The following is a 13,181-nucleotide window of genomic DNA, read 5'->3' as shown; positions in this document are numbered from 1 at the left end:
ATTTGGCTGGAAAACTGAAAGCAATATCAAAGTAAATTAAACTGTGTGAGTTGTCTTTCTCTGCCTTATTCAACTAATGGGCTGTCATGTGAAAGACATGAATGTTTATTTCTCACTTTTGGAGACAGGGTGTGGATTTTTCTGTTACATCTGGTTTTTACACTGGAATAACTTTGTCTACTTCAATGGAATCAACACCTAATTTCATCAATGTGAGAATCAAAATATTGATGGATATAAGAGCCTTAGCAGAAAGCTTTATTTATGGTCAGTGATAAAAAAAAGCAGTATAAAATGTGCTTAGTTCCTCTAACTGTATTAATAGAAACATATCTGATCACTGTGAGGTGAACAATCCTTAAAAGAAAAAATGTTAAAAGTAGTGCATGAAAATTGAGTAAAGCTAACCATTTAGGGTAAGAGGTGCTAATAAGCATTTGATGTGATGGTCTTTCTGCTCAGTTTTAGTCAAAAAGACGTATGGCCTGGTTTTGCTTTAGAGAGTCATTGACAAAAAGACTGTTGCGGAAGCCAAGCATATAAGCAGTGGTGAGGTGAAAGAAGCTTTTGTTGCATTGTGTATTGTCTTCTGCACAAAAACCTGGAGAGCAAACCAAAAAAGTTGAAGTAAAGGCTGTGATAAAGATTCAAGAAATCTAATGCCTTCAGATGAGGACTGAGAATATTTTCTTTACAGCTTCCTAACTCACTAAGGAATTCATTGAGGATGGGGGGAAGAGTTTAGACTTCAACCATTGTTAATCTAACAAAAATATGAACAGGAAAAGAACAATCTGTAAGAGGTTTTAATACCTCATGAAGAAACAGATCTCACCATTTTCCTTTCCAAGTCTCCTTCAACAGAAGTTTTTGATGTGTAGTAAAATCAAGTCAAGCAGTCTCACTGCAGATAAGGCTCCTGTGTGGATTTATAGAAGCAGAGGATGTTCCCTGAGAACCTCAAGTGGTTGAGTCTCCATCCCTGGAGGTATTTAAAAGAAGGGTAGACATGGTGCTCGAGGACATGGTTTAGTGGTGGACTTGGCAGTGCTAGGTTAACGGTTGGACTTGATGATCTTAAGGGTCTTTTCCAACCTTTATGATTCTATGATTTAGGAAGGACTAATGTTTACTTGCACATAATTTTACTCACAGCAAAACTTTGTCATTTTGATTTGACTACACAGTGAGATTGAGGAATTGTTTTGCAAGCTTTTAATGTTTACATAATTCAGCAAGGAAGTCCTTGAAGACCTAACAAGGATGGTCTCAGGCTAGTTTTTCTAATCCCCAAAAGCCGCAGAATATCAGTTGTTGCCTGGACAAGGTTTCGGTTTTCTTCAAGTTTTTTATTTTCCAGTAACTTGTCGGTACATGTTCTTTGTCCAAATGTCTTACAATCATGCAGCAGTTTTTCAGTTCTGTTCAGACAGCCAGCATCTGCAGAGCTGAGATTCATGTGCAGATAAGATACACGTATTCAAAAGTTAAACAGTATATCATTGTAGTCCATGGAGCTGAGTAATTTTTGTTCGTCTTTCAATGAAAAGTGCAGATTCTAACCTCTGAAATTTAACAATTAGCTGCATTAAATTGTAGGCAATATAACAAATTTAAAAAATCGTTGTTTTACATCTATCAAATGGTTTTACGATTTTCTTACCATAATAATACTTGCCAATATAAATAAGTAAACACAACATTTAAATTAATTCTCTAATTGAATAAAATTTCTTGCTCAAAATGAAAAGATATTTTTGCTTTTCTGGAACTACCACTAAGTTAAAATATAGTTCTATAGTTCTACAGCTTATACAAATATCTAAACCTACAGATTTTTTGCAATCATTTCTAAAACGATGCTCAGCTGCTTGACCTTGTCTGTTGTTTCAGTTTAACATGAAAGCTCGTTTTGTTGGTGATGGAATTTTCTTCAGTTTAATTTTTTTGTTCTGTATTCCTTTATGTAAGAAATGTAAGGAATATCAAGTCTTATCTTTTCCAAGTCTTCTATATGACTAAATGCAAGATCTACATGCTCAAAAAGAAATAGTGAAAAAGAGGGCTAAAACTGTAACAATATTACCTCCAAAACATTAATTTGTTGTCATTGTTAAAAAAAGTGGGAAATACAGAGGTTTTAATTATCAAGCTAAGATGACTTTCAACCACTTGACATTAAATTTTATTTGTTAAGGTTTTGTCATTGCACCATCTGCCTGATACACAGACCCAATGTTCTAGCTTAAAGATCAAAGCTAAAAAAAACCCCGAACCTGTATTTGTGAAAGGAGGGAAATGTATGTAAAAGATCAGACCTTCCGGAAAGTAAGGCTGATTATCAGCCCATTATTCATCTAATACAGGGATAGACTGAAAAAAATAGTTGAAAAAAACTTACTATTAAAAATGGGTACTTGTCATTGCCTGCTGTACTTCCCTGCTTTTTTCATCAGCCCTGTTAACTTTCAGAGAGGGCAGTAAAAGGGTAAACATTTTAAATTATTCCATTTTATCTATTCAATCTCCTGTTGACCAAGGTTTAAAGAGAGTTACAGCGGTGTTAAGCATATCAGGGAGTGAACATCTGGTTCTGTGTTGTGCTGTCACCTGTATGTTTCTCTCCATATAGTAAGTTATTTCTTCCCATATTTATTTACTGACTTTCAGCCTAAGTGCATTAGGCTTTTCTTGTGGTTCTTTGAAAATTTGCTGACGGGAGAGATGGCGTGGCGTGTGGGGAAGCACCGAGATATAAATTGCCTGGCAGGAAAATAAAGGTCTTGGCACACAGCTTAGGCTATGAATGATTTGTACTGAAGTTGGTTTTGGGAAGAAAAAGTAATTCTACCCAGACTGAAGAGATTGTCTCATTTTTATGAACAGAGATGAGTCTGGTGGCCTGTGTCCTGCTGAATTTGGTACTGAGCAGCTGTAGTGGCAGGGGACAAGCTAAACCAGTAAGATATAAGAAGGAGGAATGATCCACTTTCCTCTTTTTTCCTGTCTATTCTGCATCAAAAGCAAATTAACAGTTTCTTACACTGACTTAAAGACATCAAGGAAAAGTGATTCTTCATGCACTAGAAGGAAAATGGATGCTACTGTGGCTACAGTTGGGTGGCTTCTATTCCTGTATGGGTTAATGGCTTGAATCCATAGCTGCTATGCTCAGCTTTACTAATCAGGTTTCTTTCCTTTAAAACTGTTGTGAGGAGAAGCCACTCACCTTAGCAAGAATACATTTGTCCCAAAGGATTTATGGTGAAAAAGGAAACTTGCTGAATTCAAAGTCAGTACTTGGTATTATCAAGATAGCCTTGATAGACTCAATAATGTCTGACTCCAAGACAAACAAGTCTGAAATGTTGATAGTGATCAGTGTTTTAAAGATTATAATCTCGCTTTTAAAAGGAAGGGTGTCAGCTCTTTTCTGAAGAATAGGATGGTAGTGTAGAGCCAAAGCATTAACTCCTACCTATTACAGGAAAAGATTCCTTAGGCTGTGTACATAAAATAGCCAAAAGTTTTTATATATTCTTCCTTTCTTATGATCTGTCCTTATGGTCCAGGTATGTTTTTTGATAAGTACTACACAAATAGAAAATAAATTAATAAGTCTATTTTCCAAAATATCCACCTTATTTGCAGTCTCAAGGGTTTGAATAAGAAGCTAGATCTGCCTTTATTCTTTTAAGTTCTGTGCTTCTGGCTCAGGAATTTGTTGGAAATTAATTTAGCAATAACTTAATGTCATTTTCTGAGAGAAAACGAAGTTATTGTGCCTTTGGCAAAAAAACCCACCATAAACGACCCCCGTCTCCCCAACAAAACAACGCAAACATCAAACAATATGGATTTTTCTTTTCTCTTGGTATGTGTATGTTTGCTGCAAGAAGAAATCGGCCACATAAGAAGGCAGTGAAGCTAATTAGACACAAAAATCCTACCAGATGTGGAAAACAAAAAGATAATTTATTTTGTCATGTATGTTTTAATAGCTCAAGGTGATACCTGTAACTAGAGGAAACTGCAAGTGTGATTTCTGTCTTCAAATTAATGTTATTTCTTTAAATCTGTGATTTTGAAAATATTAAAGATCACAAAGAATGCTGTCTTTATGTAGATATGACAGCTCGATTTGTGCATTTAAGAAAAATAACACTATTTTCTTGCTTACAGTCTGTTGTGTGTGGCTTAGAAACAGGTATGTACAAATAGAAAGTTTTTTAAAAATCCAATTTCCAATCTGTGATTGCTAAAATAAACTAAAAGTGGCATACCTTCTTTACATACCTAGAACTTGTGTTGCACCGTCCTTCTTTAAATTTTCTCTCTCTTTCTTGCTCTCTCCCTAATAAAACAGATTCCAGTTTTAAATTTGTCTTCCGCATCTCAATGCTCCCAGGAACTTGCCTCCCTTCTCAGATGGATTTCTAGTTGCCTCCCAACTTCTTCCTGACAAACTCTCAGGATAAAGGGCATTGCTCAGCTCTGCAGGAGAGGAGGAGCTCCGTGTTTGTTGCATAACTTCTGTTCCATCCAAAGGAACACTGGAATTCTGGCAGGTTTTTTTGGCTCATTGTGTTGCCAGAGACACAGGATTAGTTCATGAGTCCCAGGGCTATTGCATTTTGCAAAGTATGCATTTTGCATACTTCTTAAAAGTATGGCTTGGTTTCTTTTACAAGAAATGTTTTCACCTTACGTATAATGACAGAGATATGTATATACTGGTACAGAAAACATCCCACAAACATGTGATCTACAAACTTATGCTAGTATTATGACTTGATCTGCTTATATCTCCTTTGAATTTTATCAGTCACTGCAGCTTGAGACAAATAGTTTTCATCTAGCTAAACAAGAAAGCGAGTAAATATCAGGTTCTTCATTCTGTGATTTCTAGAGAGATTTTTCTGGGTGCATGGGAGAAGAATGGCTTTGTTATTCATAAATTGATACTGAAATTCAGAATTCAAAGTGTGATTCCCCCCCCCCCCGCCCCCGCTTTGTTTTTTTTTTTTCTCCCAACACCAGGTAAACATACAATCCAGAGACTGATGGACAGATGGGGATATGTTATCAGGCTGTTTTAATTCCTGGCTATATTTCTTCACAAGGTTCTGCTCCTGAGCTAAAAGAGTGGTACAGAATTGCACCAGCAGATCTTCATAATCTCAGTGCTGTATTGGTTGAAAAAGAAGTTGAAACACAGTTTCAGTCCTATTTCATGAATATAAGTTGGGGCCTCAGCACAGATGGTAGGTTTGTTGTCAGTGTGGCTGGTGGGGATCCTAAAGAGAATAAGAAAATTAACTGCAGAGGGTAATGCTAGAAATGTGACATGAGCAAATAAAAGGTACCCTACTGCCTTTCAGTTTAACTGCCAAGGTTTGAGAGAGATGCTTGTTCTAAAGAGATTGGTTGGTATGAAACAGCATGCTTCCAAATCAATAGAGGTGATTTCTCCTGGGTTGACCAATCTATTACCTGAGTTTGTGGCTCTGGATGCATCGTTGCAGTGAATACAGCTGGCCCCTCTAAGGAGCAAATACACGTTCAGTAAAACTTTTGATTTATTAATGGCATGGTTGCAGTCATAAATATACAAGAAACTATGCCGTTGGGAACCATGGACAGGACAGGTCTTGTAGCCACAAGTACTATGTTGAGAAAAAATAGCCAAGCTTTTGGGCACCAACCTTTCTTTATGTTAGAAACAAAAGCACTGGATGTCAAAGCTAAATACAAGCTGGGAAAATTGTTTGGAGTCTAGGGAGGAGTGTGTCTTACTGATACTCTCACAAAAGACAAGGTAGGTGTTACTTGTGGAGGGCAGGGGACATAAAGGTGGCTTATAGCCTGTGGACACGGAGAGGGTGAGAAATTATAATATACTCTAAAACTTCAGAGTCCATTTTTCCCCAGCAGAATTATGAATTCTGGTTCCCAGATCTGGGACCACACTTGTTAAAACATATTATATATAGGATTTTCTGCCTTCAATGGGATGTTTTTAGGTCTGCAATGAAAAGACTGAAAATCACTTTATTAGAGCAGCTAGAACTGACGCGAGTACAAAGACATAATGGAAGTATACCTTTGAGTGGAGAGCTGAAATGCAGAGGGTATTACTTAGATGTTTTGTGTTTTAATATCTTGGATGTTTTTTGCTTTAGAGTGATGAGCATGGCATGAACTGGATAAAACAAATTGAGAAAGGTATTACAGTGTCTGGTGTTAGTTCTGTAAACAGGCCAAAGGAAAGTACATGGCAAATTTTAAAATTACTGTGTTTTATTCAGAGAAACATTTGTCACAGAAGCTTTCTTTGTTTAATATTCTATCATGTGAAACAACTTTTATTTTTTTATTGATCAGCAGATGTTGTCTTTACTTCTAGCCAGCATCAAAGAACTGACAGCCACAAAGATTTATGTGACCAGCAAAGGAATTTTTGAACGTTTTCAATGTATTCAATGCAATTATACAGAAAAGTTTGAAAGACAAACTGCAGTCCGTAATCAAAGAGTAAGAATATTTTTAAGTAGTTGTTTTCTTCATTTATTTTAGTTTGGTAAGAAGGTGGGGAATAGGGTGTAACATTGAAAAGTATAGAGTAAAAATTTCCCCTCTGCTGAAGTTAGTAAAAAGGGACCTGAGAAAGAAAAAAATAGTAGTTTCATACTTCTTTCAGATGTTTAATGAAAGATGGATTTGAGCCCTGTGTTTTGGGAGACTGAGAATAAAGCTACGGGAAAATTAGCCATCTCTTTTCCATAACTTCATCTCTCCTGTTCTCAAATGGATGCTTAAAGCCAGGGTAACACAAGCCAGAAATACATGATCTGTCATTGGATTATCTGGGACAGAGGATGGTGTGATAGGGGACAACCCTCCTTCATTGTGGGCTAAAATTTTAATTATTTCATATTGGCTGCAAGCTATAGGTGTGCATATACATAATAACGAAATTGTCACTCAATCTCTTGTTCCTGTCTGTAACTCCAAGTTTGGAATTCTCTTTTCCTAGAAATCTATTTTTGTCCTTTTCAAGTGCACTTTTAAAGTAACTGTTAGCAGTTACTGATCTATATAAATTCTCTTCTGTTAAACTTGGTCCCATTAGGATTGTATGTATCTGTTTTCGTATTAAGTCCTTGAAGTGAACTTTCCTTCATTTTTATTTTAGTGGCAGTTCCATTATATTGGATTCCCTGTAGAACTGGGAACAAAGTATTTCATCCATGCTTACAATCTACCCCCAGGAAATATAAAAGAGGATTTTCCATCAAAATCCATTTTGCTAACTACACTGGGTAATTTATCTAGCATTCGCTGCTAGATGATACTACTGTTTTTTTCCATCCATGTTATTGCACAGATTTCCTTAATAAGGCCAGAAAAGGCTTCTGTTTTCAATGTGTTTTGAAATCTGTCTAGCACCCTAAAGACACACAGTCACCAAAGCTGCAAACTCAGAGGCAGCCAGCTCTTTTAACAGTGGTTTTTTGTTTGGCTTTTTTTCCCATGCTTGTTTTGTTTCTGTGTTTGCTTGCCATTTATCTTTGAACAACAGAGAAATGGATATTGTTTTTCAAAGGAAAAAATTATTTTGTGCTGTCAATTTTAAAAGAATTTACACTTTTAGCTAGACAGTTTGTCAATGTAGTTCTTAATAAACATTAATCAGGAATATTATTATTTGTCTAAAATTGTAAGGCAGCCTATAAGTTTAGAGGTGCTTTAAAGAAGAACATGTTGTTCTGGTCATTTTGCTCGATGACTGTCTCCACACAAAGACAAGCACCAGCTCGGTGCTTGTTCTCTAGGACGCCTATCCACCAGGAGAGCGGGTGTCCTCCTTAGTAATGAGAAGGCAGCCACATTCATTATAACTCCCTTAAAGATTTGACTTCTTGGGTCAGGATCAAGGCATTGCTGCTGTGTACATGGTACTCTTCCATACAGAGGACATTCCCCAACTAGATGGGGTTGAATTAACTATAGTTTGAAATACGTCATGCCTATTTATTTTCTTTCTTGTTTTGACTTGTATTGTTGACAGATAGAGAGAAAATATGCAGAGCAGCCTGATAATGGGATGCTTTTCTTTTGGTTTCTTTTACTCTGCAGTAAGATGATCACTGGTAAACAAGCTTTTGTTGCCATGAGAAAGACCATTGGGATTTTTTTACTTAATACCTAGTCATCACTATCACATTTTAGGCAGCTGTCTATGAAGATTATGTAAGTGGAGTGTGTTTTGTGTGAGTGCATGTGTATGTTTGAGGAGATGGTGATAGAAAATTAGACAAGAAACACTGTTCATGGAGCAGGAGTCACATAGGCTAGTACCTATTTTGAATTGTCCTTTCTAAAATATATTGTACTTGGGGATTCATTTATGCATATTTTAATAGACTTTAGTGAAAATGCACACAGATCATGCATTTGCTAAAATTTTAAATATCCATTTAAATTCACAGGCTGTAAAGATAATGTAATGAAATACAGCAAAAGTTGTATTGAAATGGGTAATGGCTATGTACACATATAGACATCATACTGAAGGGGGAAAAATAACTCTTCAAAAGTGTTTCACAATATCATCTTTGCTGGAATATTGAATAGGGCCTAAGACCTACTTCTGAATCTTTTCCTATATCATACTCATGGCCTTAAAATGGGAACTTTGAGAATTCTCTACAGTTTAATTTAGATAATAATGCCATATTTTAATCAGTGAATATGGAATTGAGAAGTTTTCTTGGTTTCTCTGAGATGATGAATTTAGTCTAGTTACTGGTTGGTACGCTGCGACATGAAAAAAAGTACCTTTTTTAGACCAAACAAAATTCCTTGCCGATTTGGGCATGCAGATGTGTCATTAATACTAAATATTACTGTCTGTACATCTGTTGGAGGTTTAATGGGCTAGATATTTTTACCACACACATTTTCAAGCAACAGTGCCTGAATTCAAACAACTGCAGGGAGTCCCTGTTGTAACTCACACTTCTGACTTGTCCCTTCAAAGCACAAACACTCTGCGAGGTCATAAGGTGCCATCTACAGGGTGTGTGGTGCCTATCACAAGCACAGTTACAGCAGAAATCCATTTCATCGCCTACTTAGTTGTTAAAAACCTTGTACTGAAATCTTTTCAACCCTCAGGAAGTTTGTGGAATCCAAGTGTAACTCTGTAAAATAGAGACAGAATTAGAAGTTAATTCTACAACAAGCAGTCTTGGGCTTGAATATTTAATACTGCTTTATAAGCATCCAAAGTATGAAGTACTTCTTGAAAAAAATGTGGAAGCAAAGGTAATTTTCTGTTAAATCATAATAAATTGAAAGCGTAGTTCTCTGAGTTCTCTCCAAGTTCTCTTTCTGTATTAGCACAGCAGGAGGCATATGCTTCCACTGAAGTCAAATCAGCAGAGCTGGCCTGCAAACACTGAGGAGATGGTCTAAAAGAACTGTGGTTGCTTTCAGAAGAGTTCTGCTCTGCTGTTACGATATGTTATTTTACTTTTTGAGATGATATTCTTTCTTTTTAAGAATGTTTTTAAACAATATTATTTTGTTCAGAGTGAGATTAATCAATGAACATGAAAACATAAGAAAATATATAGAAACTAGTTAATTAGGCTTAACTAACATGAAACGCACCTTGCTTGTAATTCCTACTAAGATATTCACCCTGGAGTGTTATATTAGACTAGTGGATTTAAAGATAAATACATGCACTATCTATAATTCTTATGTTAAGAATATATACTAGTTTTAAAGCCTATTAAATGCAATTTGAAATGCAATTGAATATTAAATGTGATTTAACTTAGTAACGACTCCTTTTGTGGTAAATGTCTTTGACTTTTTTTTCTCCCTCCCACACTCTTCTTCAGGATTTCATTTCATGAGTAGATAAATGAAACTAGAATTTATGTGAGGATACCAGGGAGTGATGAAAGCACTGATGTTTTTATAGTAAGTTACATTTTTTATTTATTTTCAGTGAAAAGAGTATTTGCTTTTATATAGTTAATTGATGTGAAGAGTTATACTAATTCTGACTAGCAAATAAAACACAAGCATAGCACTGTTTAGCTCTTAATTTTTTTCTTTCTTTTTTTTTTTTTTTTATTTTTGAATTGGTAGATATCAAGCCTCTTCTCATGGTGGTAATTTAAGTCTATATTGATCTGTAGAGTGTCCCTGCCGTACAAAGCTTAAAGCAAACATACCTGACATGTTTACACTGAATTTTCTTAGATTCTTACTTATCTCATGAATCCCTCTTCATTTTTGTTATTTGTGTCAGTTGTAAGGAAACTATCATCTTTCAAGAAAATCTGATAACAGTTTTAGGAAACACAGTACTCCTGTCAGGAGTCCAAACCATAGTACAGAAGGAAATACATGAAAGGAATTAATCTGTGCTGAAATCCCATTTAACTGTGTATTGGAATTATTCTACTTCCCCCCCCGATAATTCCTTACTTTGCTAAGTGTGGATATGACTGCCCAAGGCCTACAGAAAACCTAACAAACTGTATGCAGATGAAAGCCAATGGTTAGTTGAGTATTTATCATTCTTGAGTCAATATTCAATGCAAACTAAACAGAAACTGGTCGATGTTTTCTGTTGCATTATGTACTGTGTATATTCAGAAGATTTTTCCCCTGCATGTTTGCAAAAATACAGGAAAATAAATGTTTTGGTAGACAGATATTTGAATGTCAAAATCATTTTAAAAAGCAGATAACTTTGGTCTTAGATGACTTTACGTACACTGGCCTTGGCAAATTTTTGCCTTTCATCTTCCCCTTAAAAGTTGAATTTCTATGCTTAACACAGCAATGCCACAGTTCAGGAATTAGTTATTTTGTAACCATGGCTCATGGTAAAACTTTAAACAAAAGGGAAGAGGGGAGAACAACTGATGAGATGTCAGGCTGCGGGAGGAGGTACATTCCAGAAACACGGGAGGAACTTGTAGGGAGCAGATTCAGACTGATATGCCTCGTTTCTTTCAAAGTAGGGAAGAAAATTAAGTAAGTAACTTAGTCAACAGCTCTGTAGTTCTTAACATGATTATTAACCCTTTTGCATTACCTTTTAGCACAATTTCTCTTCCATGTACAGACATTGGAAATGCTCATTCCAATAATTCATTAACTGAAGACAGCTTTTTCGGCTGTGCAAGATTTGTTTCAAAGTGATTGTTCTTTCTCTTTTAGAGATCCTCCCAATCAATTCAGTTGGAAGATTCGTGTGTTTTCTCCTTGCTGCTCTACTTGCAATCTATGTATTATTGCTGCGGTAGCTTGTGTCATCACAGAGGTACGAGTTCTCACTTTTTTGAACTTTAGTATTTCTGTAATTCCTTTTCTTCGAGTTTTGCTGCAAGCATCCTTTTAGATGAGGTAAGATCATATGAAAGAGACTACCTTTTAGGTATCATTGTAAAAGAAACTCTCTCAAGTGTTTTTAGTAAACTCCAGCTGTGTCTATGTTAGTATTTTAGTTTAAATCACTATCGCGCTTTTGAAGGGAATTGCCCACCGGCCTCACTACGGTTTGGTTCATATTGCAGGGTGGTTGAGCAGTGCAGCCATGATTCTCTCAGATGAAATTTAACTGGAAGATGTGCCCTAATCAATACAACATAGTCCAACCACTAATGGGCATGCAGGCCGCAGGACTGGCCTAGGGCTAGGCTGCAGTAACCCCCGAAATAGTGCAGAAGTCTGTTCCTTGGCCCCAATTGTTTTGCTCTGTAGTCTCTGCCATTCTACCACACTACCTGCTAACGTAGGCCTAGCCTTTTTCCTTCCATTGTTCTTTTTTCCTAAAGAGAGAGTACATATTTAATCTCTTAAACATTTGTAAAACCAGTGAATTACTTAGAGTGTGGACAATTTTTGGTTTGCTCTTTCTTTAGCAAACGTCAACTGGGGTCATGCGAGCATTTTGCTGTTTAATTTTTGTTTGCTTAGCACTTTTTTTCACAGTATTAGTTCTGCAGAATGACTAACAGATTAAGTACCGTGCCTCTGCTACCCTCTCCTCATCAGTCTGTAACGCAAAGCTGCTCCCTTGGTGTAGTAGACCTTAAACTGTTCTAGCTACTGAACACTGTTTTGCTAAATTATTTTCAATGTTCTTGGAGAGAGGAAGTGCAGATAAATTGTCTAAGTTGAATCTATTTCATCATGAAGATAGGAATCTGAGCTCTAAATTCTAATTTTAGTTCACTATTTTCGCTTTTCATTCTTTTATACAAAGGTATCTATTTTTTTTCTAGGAAAAAGTAAGAGGCACAGAGTCAACCCCTCCATACCACTTTAGAATGCCATTCAAATTTTGTTTACTTTGTTTCTAGAAATCCTGACATTTTAAGAGAGCATATGGTGTCTTTCTTTTGTTAAACAGATTCATTTAGGAGGTGATTCTTCGATCAGGTACAGCTACAACTATGTGTTAAAGTAGAAGAAGTGTGTTTTCATCACACTGTCCTTTCTTTTGCTGAACTCTCATGTGAGGGCTGCCAGACTGATGTTATTCTAGACATGTGGAAGGAAAGGAGAATTGATGAAAAAAGTTCTGTACAATGGCTTGCTGCTCAAAAAGCAGCAGCAGATAGGGTGATTTTCAAACCCTACCACTGCTGCATGTGATGTTTCTTGTAAAAGCATGAGAAACCATAATAACATAGAAAATATGTTCACTCTTGCAGTTAACATCTCTCTCTTGCAGTGAAATGACAGATCAGTCCTCTGTACAAAAATATATGGTTGTTTCTTTCAATGATGAGGTGAGTTCATAAGACACTTTACCAAGCACTCTGAACTTCTGTCCAAAATACTGTTTTATGAATGACATTGAGACCTTCTGCAGAGACCTTTCTGTTTCATGCAGTGATGTGCATGGCAAGAAATAGGAAATTAACAGGTGTCTGGATACTGAGCTTTAGTCTTCCAAAACTGAGGACACCACTGTAGCTACTGTGCCATATTTAAGACAAGCTTACTTATTTGAAATAATAAATCCTGAACAAAACATTTCTAAGTTGTGGCAAACTAAGAAGTGACTTCCATAATAAGAAATGAGATGATAAGAAATTTGTGCTCAAATAAAGCTATCAGTCAGAAGTAATTGGTTGTGTAAA

General features: G+C 36.1%; 1 protein-coding gene across 1 annotated transcript; it reads left to right on the top strand.

Moving 5' to 3' along the window:
• Window positions 1-5,071: 5,071 nt before the first annotated feature.
• On the top strand, window positions 5,072-12,953 carry IL17RB (interleukin 17 receptor B; the record flags this gene model as incomplete). The annotated part of the gene is given in 9 exon segments (XM_082321248.1): window positions 5,072-5,264; window positions 6,407-6,534; window positions 7,196-7,322; window positions 8,493-8,540; window positions 9,181-9,205; window positions 9,207-9,330; window positions 12,446-12,474; window positions 12,770-12,836; window positions 12,840-12,953. Coding segments are annotated over 9 exon segments (855 nt in total).
• Between the last annotated feature and the right edge of the window lie 228 nt (window positions 12,954-13,181).

The sequence above is a fragment of the Platalea leucorodia genome (assembly GCF_965183815.1).
Source record: "Platalea leucorodia genome assembly, chromosome: 9".
In the NCBI taxonomy this organism is placed as follows: Eukaryota; Metazoa; Chordata; class Aves; order Pelecaniformes; family Threskiornithidae; genus Platalea; species Platalea leucorodia.
The sequence above is the reverse complement of the archived record's forward strand: the minus strand, read 5'-3'. Positions and strand labels throughout refer to the sequence as shown.